The 14275-nt window shown below is 36.0% G+C and overlaps 1 protein-coding gene across 1 annotated transcript; it reads left to right on the top strand.

Annotated features, from left to right (window-relative positions):
- Window positions 1–6777: 6777 nt before the first annotated feature.
- Window positions 6778–10373, top strand: LOC109171527 (lysosomal Pro-X carboxypeptidase-like). Its single transcript, XM_019320553.1, has 9 exons — window positions 6778–7222; window positions 7332–7518; window positions 7617–7750; window positions 8173–8285; window positions 8375–8612; window positions 8980–9132; window positions 9436–9515; window positions 9616–9665; window positions 10147–10373. The coding sequence occupies exons 1-9, from the start codon at window positions 6818–6820 to the stop codon at window positions 10281–10283; spliced, it is 1497 nt and encodes a 498-aa protein (XP_019176098.1). The 5' UTR covers window positions 6778–6817; the 3' UTR covers window positions 10284–10373.
- The last annotated feature ends 3902 nt before the right edge of the window (window positions 10374–14275 follow it).

The raw sequence follows: 14275 nt of genomic DNA, 5'->3' as shown, positions 1-14275 counted from the left end.
TGCATGTAAGTATGTTAATGTGCGCACGAGCTCATGTTTGTATTTTAAGGGGAGTTTGTATTTTAAGGGAGTTTGTATTTGAATGCAACCCTATATATATATATATATATATATATATATATATATATATATATATATATATATATATATAATATTCTACTACATGTATTTTCAAATTCTACTCCAGTTACTCCATGGTGCGACAACCAATAATAGGATATTTTCATAATGTGAATCCCAAGAAAATGGTCTAGATCAATGATTTGTGAGAGAAAATAAAAGTTGGACATAACAAGTCGGAGTACATGTAGTATTTTCCTTATACACACAGACACATGCCATCATAGTCAAAATGGAATTAATCATTATTGGATGGACCACAAATAAAAAGTACATTATTTGTGTACATAAAATACTTTATTTGATAATACATTATTTTGTATACTATCAAATAATGTACTTTTACTGTATTAAAAATATATCTTGTATTTAAAGGATGTACACTATTTGAGTATTGAAATACATTGGTCCTGTTTGGTAAAATAGTTAGCCTATAGGTCAATTTTGGCTTATTTAACTACAATTAGTTGTTTGACTTGGTTTAAAAATCAATATAAGTGTTTGGTTAGTTAGATTTTTGTACTGTACTCCAAAATGCTAAAATTCAAAAAGATATTCAAAGCAACTTTTTCAATTAGCTTTTTTAGAAAAGAAATTAGAGTAAATACCCAAAATGGTCCCTCAACTATAGCTAAATTCACAAATTGGTCCTCGACTTTTAATTTTAACCAATTAAGTCCTTAACTTTGCAATTTTAACACGATTTGGTCCTTCGAACACTTCTGCATTAACGCCGGCGCCCGCGCCGTCATCGACGATCTCCAGAAGAACCCGCAGCTCTCACCGGAGCACATGGAGGCCTCCAGGATGACGCTGCATCGGTTCGGAAACACGTTGTCTTCTTCAGTATGGTACGAACTCAACTACATTGAATCCAAAGGAAGGATGAAGAAAGGCGACAGGATTTGACAGATTTCTTTCGGCGGTTGATTCAAATGTAACAGTGCGGTCTGAAAATGCAACCAGAACCTTAAAAAAATCGACGATGGACCATGAAATTACATATATATCCTCAAAAATCACAGTCAACAAACGGTCAAATAGACGGAGGACCAAATCGTGTTAAAATTGCAAAGTTAAGGACTTAATTGGTTAAAATTGAAAGTCAATGACCAATTTGTGAATTTAGCTATAGTCGAGGGACCATTTTGGGTATTTACTCAAGAAATTATACCAAACAACTATCAGCGAACGGCTAATTTACCAAACACCTTTCTACAATAAGCTAACGTTATCAACTAGTTACCCTTTAATTAACTCAATCAGCTAACAGCTATCAGCTAACATCCATTTACCAAGCAGCGCCAATGTATTTTTAGTATATTAAAAATATACTTTTTTTATGGTCCGCATAACACTATGTAGGCCAGGGTTCACATAATAATTTATGGTGAAAATGAGGTTTAAACTCTGAATGCCGTGATATTTTTCCAGTTTTTTTTTTTTTTTTTTTTTTTTTTTGAAACACATTTTTCCTTCTTTAAACACATGCATGAAAAACAATACATGCATGGATGATCCTAAGCTAGCGTTAAACCAAATTTTCCCATTAATCATTTAGTTTAATACACATGGAAGCATGGTCAAACTGGGGATTAACTTCACTTGAAAAACAACACACATAAAACCAAAATTTCCCATTCATCATTTAATCCCATGCATAATATATTCATAACAACCTTCAAGTTTTGGAGCCAATGTCAAAATGGGGTTAAACTTGTTTGAAGCCATGATTCCCCCCCCCCCTCCCCCCCCCCCCCTGCTTTACTCACAAGAAAAACAACGCATATATACATAATACATGGTCCTAACTCCTAAGCTAGCTGCTACCCTAAAACCAAAATTTCCCATTCATCATTCAATTTCAGTAGCCTATATATATATATATATATATATATATATATATATATATATATATATATATATATATATATATATATATATATATATATATATATATACATATATATATATAAAAAACAAAAAAAACAAAAAACAAAAAACAAAAACAAAAACAAAAACAAAAACAGAAAAACAAACGAAAAACAAAAAGAAAATTGGATGAATATGTTGTGCACATGTATGATTCAATGTTGTGTTGTTTTTGCCTTTGGATTGTCTATGATTGTGGAGTAGTTATCGACAAGCCTTATTGCATCAATTTTTTTAAGGAATTGCCTTCTTAACCCACTTGTGAGGCTTGTTTAGGACTACAATTGCTCACTTCCACTTTAGGCTTGCAATTGATATATATGATATTCATTATGTGGTTGTGTGCAATTCAATTGATTGATCTTTTTGATCTTAAACACTATGAGAATTTTGATAACCTACTAATTAAATAGGTAATAATAGGGCCTAATTACACTATTTTACTAGCTAGTTTAAGAAAACTTCATTCGATTTTTTTTAAGGATTCCAATCATACTATTTAATTTGTTAAACTTAAAGGTCAATTTAACACTTTTTCTATTTAATATTGAGTGAGCCTTGAATTTCAAATATAGCAATGTAAGATAGACTCATATGGAAGCACGGGCAGCTCACATGGATTAGTCCAAGCACGACGGCAAATTATGCTGTGCAACCGTGTACACCATACATGGTGCACACGGTTGCAAAAACGGAAGCATGGGCAGCTCACATGGATTAGTCCAAGCACGACGGCAAATTATGCTGTGCAACCGTGTACATCATGCATGGTGCACACGGTTGCAAAAACGATGTCGTTTTACTTTTAAAAAAAATTATTTTTGATTGTCGTTAGTTACGTAAACATATGTTCATAATTTTATAATTTCACATTCTGAATGTATAGTTATGAAGTTATGGATGTATAGTTATGCAATTCTGAATGTATAGTTATGAAGTTATGGATGTGTAGTTATGCATGCAATTCTGAATGTATAGTTATGAAGTTATGGATGTGTAGTTATGCAATTCTGAATGTATAGTTATGAAGTTATGGATGTGTAGTTATGCAATTCTGATTTCTGAATGTATAGTTATGAAGTTATGTATGTGTAGTTATGCAATTCTGAATGTATAGGTATGAAGTTAATGGATGTGTACTTATGCAATTCTGAATGTATAGTTATGAAGCTATGGATGTATAGTCCAAATTATGCACAACATAACGCCGTTAACGGTAATCGAAACTGATTTTTTTGTTTTTTTAAGTTGGACGTTTTCTGCAACGCACACGGTTGCACAACATAACACTCCAAGCACGACTCACATGCTATTGTACCCAGTGGAACTGTGTCCAAAGTGGACACGGTTCCAAAATTGTTCATAATTATAATATATATTTAAAAAATTATGAATATATAGTTCTATAATTATGAACATAGACTTGTGAACATAATTATGAACAATTATGAATATAGAGATTCAATAATTGTGAATATAAAGTTTAAAAAATATGAATATATAGCTTTATAATTATGAACATGTATTTCAGTAATTATGAACATATAATTCTGTAATTGTGAATATAGAATTCAATAATTATGAATATGAAGTTCAAAAATTATGAATATATAGCTTTATAATTATGAACATATAGTTCAATAATTATGAACATAGAACCGTGTCCACCTTACAAGGTGGATAAAGTTCCACAGCATAACGAATGCTATTGTACATGGGCCAGTATGGCAAGATCCCATATATAGGTTATGTCAAGCCACCTGGCAATTTATATCGTGGACCAGGGTTCACATTGCTCTATGGACTCTGGTCTAATACACAGAATTTGACTTCTTAAGATATAGAATTCATGTTTATAATGCACATAATTCATGTTTATAATACACATACACATAAACACAATATAATGAACATAAATTATGTGCATTATGAACATGAATTCTGTGAATTATATTAAGTGTTTATGTATCCTCGGCTATATAATACACAGAATTCATGTTCATAATGCACAAAATTCATGTTCATAATACACAAAATTCATGTTCATTATATCGTGTTTATGTGTATGTGTATTAGGAACATGAATTCTGTGTATTATAAACATGAATTCTGTGTGTTGGACCAGGGTCCAGAGTACACTGTGGATCCTGGTCCACGATATAACGCTTGAAGCCACCTTCCATGTGATATGAATCATTATATCATTGTTCATAGTTCACCTTGTAAGGTGAACCACTAACATAAATGGTGGGAGTACTCCTGGATCATATCTGACCGAAACCCTACCACGACTGAATCATGCCCGGTCGAATCTAAACAGATAAGAGGAGCCCGGGTTTCACCAAGCGCTACCGATCATTTACGGAGCTGCAATAGGCACCTGTCACAGCAGCCCACATGTCATATCGCTTGTCCCACCATCTTTATCAAAGAAAAAAAAAATGGTGCAACCGACCTGGGGGGCCATTGAGAGAGTGCCACGTGCCTTATGTAGGTGGTGATAAGTCGATTTACCAAAACAAAAATAAAATTCTAACTAGAGCTTGATACGATGCCAAATATTTATTTATATAAAATAAATAAATATGAAAAATAAGGGTTTTATAATTTTGAAATATAAACCCAACCAAAGTGATTTATAATCTTTCGAAAATAATCCCAACCAATAACAAAACGAGGAGGGGAAGAAATTCGAGTCGTGTGTAACACATACTTTCCTTAAAACCAATTAACTACCTCCCGAGGGTGCTAGGAGCGTTTTAGCGTCAGTCTCCTAGGATAAAACGGATTACAGCTTGTAATTCGAAGCACCTCAGATGATAAGTTCGACGAACAAGAAAAACGTAACAGGCGAGCACTTTGACCTTTTCGAAAGTGTTGGCAAAGTTTTTTCGAATAAAAGAGTTGAGAGACGAAGAAAAGAAAAAAAAAAAAAACAACAACAAAAAATTGGATGAATATGTTGTGCACATGTATGATTCAATGTTCTATTGCTTTTGTCTTTAGATAGTCTATGATTGTGGATTAGTTATTGATGGATATATTGGACCCGAAGCGAACCGACCCAGAGAGACGGACCCGAGAAGCCTCGGTCTAGTCCCTTGGGCCGTGGCCGAGTTGGCCCAAAGCATCTCAGCCTTGGGCCGAGCCTGGCCACGGGCGAGCTCGGTATACCCGAGCCCGTCACCATGGACTCGACTACTGCCGAGCCGGTCCATGGTGGACTCGGCTAGGCCGAGCTCGACATGTGCCCAGCTCGGCCATGCCGAGTCGGCCCGCCTTGGACTCGGTTCCGGGGGGGACGCGGTCAAGGCGGGCCGATCCAACTACCCCCGGTCCTAGGGGTGCGGTTGGGGGGTTTGAGCTGATATAAAAAGCCTCCCTCTTGTCCTAAACAAGGACACGACACAACACAACACAACATATTCTTGAACTACTATCTTCTAGCATTATTGTCCTAATCAAGCTTGTAATAGCTTATTAGCGATAATTAATACAATATACGGTCCATGCGACCTACGGTCTCGGCGACCTTACGACATCTCTGCGTTATATTATTTATTTCGTACACATTCTTATCCGGATTCATTGATTCGGGTCTACCCGGGTCAATTAATTCCATCAGTTATTGACAAGCCTTATTGCATCAAAATTTTTAGGAATTTTCTTCTTAACCCACTTGTGACGCTTGTTTAGAACCACAATTGCACACTTCCACTTTAGGCTTGCAATTGCACACGGTGTAATGTCATGTACCCATGCATAACGTTAGTTTGACTCATCCCCCAATTTTAATTTACTGCAAATTATTCTGTGGACTCTGCAAAGTGTACTCGAATCCAAAGATACACAATTTACCTTTTAAAAATTTACAATTTGTAATGATCCGTCCTGAATTAACACAATTTATATTTTAGAATTAAATAAATTCGAATACTAAAAATACACAATTTAGGACCCGAGTTGACCTAGTCGATGATATAACAACTGCAATTTCACACGCACACACCATTATCACTTTACAAGTCAGGTGAGAGAAATTCCCATATTTAGTCAACATGTGCCAATACAAAGTTACAGAATAAATGTGCTACATAATTAACATTTGGACGATTAATTTCGTAGGAATTTTACAACATTTTTAATTTTTATTTTAATTTTTTTAAAACTTTTTTAAGAATATCGATCCGCCGTCGACTAGATGAATAATGGCTATTTTTATTGACAACATCCAGTGCAGTTGTTTGCAAACAGATTGGACAACCATGGCTATGTTAGACATCATATCGTCCATGGTTGTCCTGATCTAGACCTACTCATAATGGGGCCTATATTTGATGAAGGTGGTCGTCATGGTCACCTTCATCTCAAAGAAACAAAGACAACTGGCCACCTTCTCCCTCTAAGCAACGAAGGTAATTAATGGTCGCTTTCGTCAAATTAGACTGTCATGGATGTCTAGTAAGTTAAAATAAAAATATAAAATAATTGTACACACAAGTTTCACATAATTAAGCCACGTGTTAGCTTAGTTAGCGTCACATCAACCGTAACTTGAATGGGTAATAATAGGACTTAAAATTATTTTGCTAATTAACACTATCTAGTATGGCCACGGTTTAGTGCCCCAAGACACACGATGCATGCCATACTTTTGTTTGATTAATTTGTCCTATGGAACCTCGTACATATAGTCCTATAATAACTATATAAAGCCATACATAGGGAGTGGGCATCTCATTAGTTTTCAATTACATTATATACAATGGAGTTCTTAATAAGACTTGTAATTCAATGCCTCTCTCCCCTTATTCTCTTCTCCACAACTTCCCTTTCCCTAACCCCACACCTCAATAATATTCCTCCCTTCACTTCCTTCCACTGGCCACGACAGTCTTCGTCCGTTTCCGACAGCGCTGCTGCTCTTCCGCCTGAGTTCGAAACCTATTACTACAACCAAACGTTGGATCACTTCAATTACGCACCTCAAAGCTATGCCACCTTCTCACAGAGATACATAGTGAATTCCAAGTACTGGGGCGGCGCCCAAAACAACGCTCCCATCTTCGCATGGCTCGGTCTTGAATCTCCGGTCGACCGTGATCCCTTGGGCGCCGTATTTCTCACTCATAATGCCCCTCGTTTTAATGCTCTTCTTGTCTACATAGAGGTGATCATTTGATATGATATGATGATCCTATCGATCAGGTTTATAAGTAATTAGATTATTCTATATTATGCATGCATGCCCTCAAATGTTGTGATGATCATATATGCAGCATAGGTTCTACGGGGAATCAGTGCCATTCGGAACCCAGGCAGAAGCTTTGAACAATGAGACACTTCGTGGCTATTTCAACTCGGCTCAGGCTTTGGCTGATTATGCAGAGGTGCTGTTATATATAAAGAATGCCTATGGAGCTCAGGGTTCTCCCATCATTGTTGTTGGAGCATCATATGGAGGAAGTAAGAGATTATTGTTTTTTCAGTTCTTTCTTTTTTTCTAGAGATAGTTTTGGGTTTTGACAGGAAATAAAGCTTGAATTTTGTGTTATTTTGTGAAGTGCTTGCTGCGTGGTTTCGGTTGAAGTATCCACACATAGCAATGGGTGCCTTAGCTTCATCAGCTCCCCTTCTCTACTTTGATGACATCACACCACAAAATGGATACTATGACATAGTAACTAAAGATTTTAGGGTAAGATGTCATATTTTGTTTTAAGTGATAGAAAAAAATTCACAACCACTATCAAGGATGTGCACGAGATCACAAGAAGGCTTAGAGATTTCAAGCTAGTCCGATTGACATCCCTAGCAGTCCCCACCCTCAACTTTCTCCTCCATTCCCTCCCCGCCGGGGAAGAGAAAAATCTACTCATTCCTATTCCCACGGGGATTGTCCAGAGACGGGGAATCCCTTACTCAGTTTACAACTTATAAAAAAGACTAAAAATTAAAATACATTTTATAAAATAAGTCTTATATATTCATCTCCAACTTAAATTACTTCTAAAATTATATAGTGTATACCAAGTAATACATATATATGAATGTGTCAAGTGACTAGAATGTTTATATATGTATATATGAAAGCTTCAACTTTCTGAATGTTGGTTGCAGGATGTGAGTGAGAGTTGTGTTGAAACTATAAAAGAATCATGGTCCAAAATTTACGAATATGCTAACCAGACAAACGGCCTCTACAATCTCAGTCGCAAGTTCAACCTTTGCAAGTAAATATTAATATATTTGTACTTGAATTTCACCGTACCCTTTCTTCAAAGCTTTAATTTCATCGTGTACTACGTGCGTTGATGAATAGGAACTTGACCTCGCCGACGGAGCTACGCAATTACTTGCACAGGCTGTATAGTGATGCCGCTCAATATGACAATCCGCCGGAATATCCAGTGAGGAGGGTGTGCGGCGGCATAGATGGCGCGCCGGAAGGGTCTGATATTCTTGACCGGATACAGGCCGGCGTCGTCGCCTACGAAGGGGTTTATTCTTGCTACATAGTTTCCGGAGGGGGTGATACAGTGGATGCATATGCTTGGCAAGTAAGTAAACAATGCAATAATATCTGGAAGATTATAATAATTTATTAGGGAAAATTATTGTTTAGCTTCCTTAATTGTTTTGCAATTGTCAATTTAGTCCCTAATTTTTAATTTAATTAGTTGATTTTTTAATTGTTTTAAATTTCGTTAATTAAATATTTTAGCCACTGCTTTGGTAATTAACGATAGGCTGATGAAATAGTGGCTAGAGGACTTAATTGATAAATTTTAAAATAATTAGAGGGTTAATTCGACAAAATTAAAAATTAAAGATTAAATTAACAATTACAAAACAATTGAAGACCAAAATAATGATTTTCTCTTATTATTATGTAATGAGAAATTAATTAAGGATTTTGGTGTGTAGGCTTGTAGTGAAATAGTGTACCCGATTCAGCAAGGCAACGACTCCATGTTCATTCCAACTACTTTCAACCTGCAAAGTTTTTCCCAGAACTGCATTAATACCTACGGTGTTCCACCTCGACCACACTGGGTCACAACCTATTACGGAGGACATGTATGTTCTACAATCCCCTCCCCCCCCCCCCCCCCCAAAAAAAAAAAAAAAACACTTTTTTTTTTAAATTTTTATTTTTGGGTAACAAGACTCGCCTTGTAACTTTAACGAGTGAAAGAGCCCAAGGTAAACTAGTCTAGATTGCCTGACCGGTTCAAACCAAGAAGGTCAACAGGCGCTCCAGTTAGGAATTAAACTTGAAACCTTGTCAATAGCCTAACAAGCTTGGCTGAGGTTGCCCCAAAAAACACTTTAAAAACTTGCACTTCTCTTATATTATTACATGTCAACTTAAAATTGCAGGATTTTAACTTAGTTCTAAAAGACTTTGGTAGCAACATCATTTTCTCCAACGGACTAAGAGACCCATATAGCATTGGAGGGTAACTTAAAATGTCTACTCCTTTTTTCTTTATTAAACAAAATGTACCAACCTTCATATCTTATGTCATTCATTTTGTTTTTTTGTTTGTGTATTGATAGGGTTTTGAAGAACATATCAGATACTCTAGTTGCAGTTTATACTCAATATGGTATGTTGATCAACACACACATAGTGTGGATTGATATTAGTGTTTTTTTGCACCGAATAAAACTATGCATATATGTTCTTTTAGTTGTACCGAATATTAAATTGTCAAATTCTTGTCCCCACAATACTCTAGTCAAATGGCCACTATTTTGATATATATATATATATATATATATATATATATATATATATATATATATCACAGACAAGGGTGAGTTCAAATAAGAATAACTACTCTTCAAAAAAGTAAGGATTGATCGCAACCGTCTATTTGATTAAAAAAAGGTGGGGTGAATTTTATAATTATTGTAAACTTTTCAAATTTGTAATATTTGTATTTAAGATGTTGAATGACTAAAAATCAAGAAAAATTTTTTTGTAGCATTTATGTATTTACAATTGTGAAATTCAAAATATTTGAGGGTGCATTTGGAAAGCTTTACGGTGCTGATGAAAGTATAATTTTGTTTGGAGTGTTGTAGGCGCTCACGTTTTGGACTTATATGGGAGTTATTCTTCAGCTCCAAGTTGGTTAACCGAGCAACGGGAAACGGAGGTTAAGATAATACAAGATTGGATAACCAAGTACTATGCTGATCTTCAAGCCTTCAAGAAATAGAAGTAGACAATGTTGTTTTAAGGAACTATGCATAGCACTTAATGCTACAGTTATAAACAAATAATAAAATAAGGAATTTTCTAAGGTTTCATATGTGGCACTGTAGAAATTCCTGTTAGATATACAATAGTCTAACTATATGTACCATAGTATACGAGAAACCTAACCTTGTATGATAGCGGAAGCGTAGCCGTGTTGATCTCCCGCCATAGTTGATGTTCCTGTTGTGTTGCCTCTTAACGGTAGACCGTCAGCCATGTTTTGCCTCAGACCTGACTCAGAACCCTAGATGGTGTATTGGTATCTACTGAGCGGTCTGAGTACCGTAACTGAATGTGCTAACAACAACCATCCTGTATCCCATCAATACAGGATTATATTAGGCACAGAGTTTGGTTGACTAACAACTACTAGTTATTAAGTCCAACCACACCACTTAATAAGCCTAGTCAACTTGCACCACTTAATTAAGGCCCTAATATATAATATCAATATATATTATAAGGGAAAATCTTACATTCTCCCACTTGGTGCAAGTTCCAGCACAACCATCATCAAAGAACAAAACACACGAATCATAGTGATATGTCCTCTATTTAATCAGAGTAGTATCTATTATGGTCACATGCATTTTAATTCTCCAACTTAGGTCCTTAATGAACAAACCCTATAAACTTAATATTGCTCCAAATTGAATGATAATTTAATTATGAATTTAATGTCAAAATTAAATGGAAACTAAAGGGCATTAAAATTCCAAATTAAGCAATTACTATATATTTACCATTTTCCAAAAATAATATACAATATTAATTAAGGTCAAATTAATATGATAATATTAAACCTAATATATTACCATACCAAAATTAATATATAAAATATTAAACTAGGCAAATCCTAATCCTAATATGGTAAAATAATATAAGTAATTGCATTTTATAAGGAAATGTATCAATATGTACGGCGTCTTCTGTCTTCTTCTAAGCATCACCGACAGCCAGGCCATTCGTCCTTCTTCCAATGCATCGCCGGCAAGACTAGCGCCACCACCGACAGCGTTATGGAGAGGAGAATGCGTCACGATGTAGCCTGAAGAGAGGGACCAGCCTCACCACCGCCGTTTCTCCTCGTCTCAACGCCAGCGCCACACCGTCGATGCCATAGAGAGAAAGAAAACGATGATTTTTTTTTTTAAAAAAAAAAACTGTAGCCATCGTTTCTGTATCGCTCAATGGTAGTCGCCGAAAAAACAACAAATCCGAGACCGAATCCAGATAATAAATCCGATTCGAAGGAAGGGAAAATAACAGCAGGCTAATTTCCAGATTAATTCAAACACACGTAAAATTACAAAATTATATCCACTGACAGAATAGATATATTTTAACGTATGTATTTTAAAGAATTACAACATATACGAAAACTCAATGTATATGAAACTTAATGTTGATTTTAGGCAATACAATCAACCAGGCAGAGATTATAAAGGCTCTGATACCAAATGTTAGATATACAATAGTCTAACTATATGTACCATAGTATACGAGAAACCTAACCTCGTATGATAGCGGAAGCGTAGCCGTGTTGATCTCCAGCCATAGTTGATGTTCCTGTTGTGTTGCCTCTTAACGGTAGACCGTCAGCCATGTTTTGCCTCAGACCTGACTCAGAACCCTAGATGGTGTATTGGTATCTACTGAGCGGTCTGAGTACCGTAACTGAATGTGCTAACAACAACCATCCTGTATCCCATCAATACAGGATTATATTAGGCACAGAGTTTGGTTGACTAACAACTACTAGTTATTAAGTCCAACCACACCACTTAATAAGCCTAGTCAACTTGCACCACTTAATTAAGGCCCTAATATCAATATATATTATAAGAGAAAATCTTACAATTCCATGTAATAAAAGTGTATCCTTTCGTACTTCTTATCATATAAATTCAGTTGTGGATGTTGTGATTCATGTGGCCGATTTTCTTAGTTTTACTTTATTTTTGTCACTCAACAATTATCTCAATTCTTGGATTGTCCTAAAAAGTTGCATATGTAGGCTGCTCATCGCGTTGTGAGGTATATCAAGGCTTCTCCTAGTTGTTAAGCTTTATTATTCCCTACGGACTCTAGCCGTTAGATTTAGGGGGCTCACTGACTCTGACTAGGCATCACGTCCTGAGTCTCGAAAATCAGTCATAGGTTTTTGCATCTTTTTCGAGAATGCATTAGTTTTTTCGAGAATGCATTAGTTAATACACGCTAGGTAATAGACGTTTGAATTTGTTTTCCTCCAACGGACGAATTCAAATGTGTCTATAAATAGTTAATTAAATACCTCCATTCAAATCAAATGATGTTCTGATCTTCTGAAAACACGAATATACAAGTGCAATTTGTGCAAGCTTTCAAAGCAATCTAAGTGACCAGTGAGAGAGAAATCAAGCTAAAAAGCAACATCCAAACTCAGACTTTGGCGAATAGCAAGAAGCATCCCAAGCCAAGTCAACTAGTTGGAGAATGAAGTGAACAATTTTTAGTTCAACCAACAATTTCTACTGGATAGTAGAAAGAGACGGAGTAACAAGAAGTGTTATATTGTGAAAAACTTGAGACTTGAGGTTGACTTTGTGCTCCAGGCTCAAGAGCTCTTTTATAGTACTAAGTGTCATAGTGCAACCCTCCTAGAAGTTTTAGGAGAAGAACGGAGCAAGTTAGGTTTTGGCCGAACCACTATAAAAATATCTCTCAATCTCCTTATATTCTACACTTACTTTCTTCCAACCAAACTATAAACTTTAAAAAGAACAAAGCGTGCTTAACCTAAAAAGGGTAACAAATTACCGGCATTGTGTTTATTAAGAAAAAAAAAGGCCTTGCCAAGCCGCAACCACAAAATAGCCAGCAACTAAGAAGGCCCAATCCCATAAAAAACTCAATAGCATACCGACATCTCTTGGAGTATGCCAGAATGAAAGAAGCAACCCAAAGGCCAAGCAAGTTGTAAGGAGGCACACACGTCCCGCAAACTAAAATCGAAGGAGTGACGCACAATCCTAAAGTAGAAACAATGGCACACATGCCTAAAGTAGAAGCAATGGCACACATGCCCAAAGTATAAACAATGTCACACATGCCCAAAGTATAAACAATGTCACACATGCCTAAAGTAAATACAATGGCACACATGCCTAAAGAAAATATAGTGGCACACATGCCTAAAGCAAACACAATGGCACACAGAACAAAACCAAAGATATGAAGAAGAACAATGGTCTATACCATCAATACCACTATGAGCCAGTGTTCAGTAGTGCACCAAGTAATGGTTAGCACGAACATGATGATCTTTATTGCCATTACCACTTTGAGCAAGAGGTATGGACGTATTGTAACACCCGCGATTTTCACGACATTTTAAAAACTTAGATACATAAGGCAAGGAAACTAACAGGTATCATAAAACGTAAACGACAGCGGAAGACTTTAATTAAAAATGTGAAAACAGGAAGTGCTATGCCACATCCACCTCAATGTGGATGCACAGGCAAGTCTAAAACCAACATACTATCTTGTTCAACATAACCACGGCATACAGGCCCAAAACACTATCTACAAAGTCTAAGGGAGCTACACTACAACCAACAGCTAGCGCACTCGCCATAAGTTACTCAGGACCTGTAAAGCAACATCAAGAAAGGGGGACGACGCCTAGTCAGCGAATATTGCTGGTAACCCATCAATACGCGTTAAATAGCATATATAGATAGTATAAACCAAAACCATTTTTGAAACGGAATACAGTATATATATTTGTTCAAACATCATAGAGAGAGATCAACTACAAAGACTCTATTTCACTCTCAAAGGAACAAGGGAAATCAACATCCCAAGACAACGACAAGACAAGGACAACAATAATAACCAAATACAACTCGAGGCGTATTCTACTGATCACAAAGTAGAATACCACTCGACATGCTCATTAACAAA

Source organism: Ipomoea nil, unplaced genomic scaffold (genome assembly GCF_001879475.1).
Source record: "Ipomoea nil cultivar Tokyo-kokei standard unplaced genomic scaffold, Asagao_1.1 scaffold0143, whole genome shotgun sequence".
Lineage (NCBI taxonomy): Eukaryota > Viridiplantae > Streptophyta > Magnoliopsida > Solanales > Convolvulaceae > Ipomoea > Ipomoea nil.
Note: the sequence above shows the minus strand (reverse complement) of the source record. Positions and strands in the feature narration are given on the sequence as shown.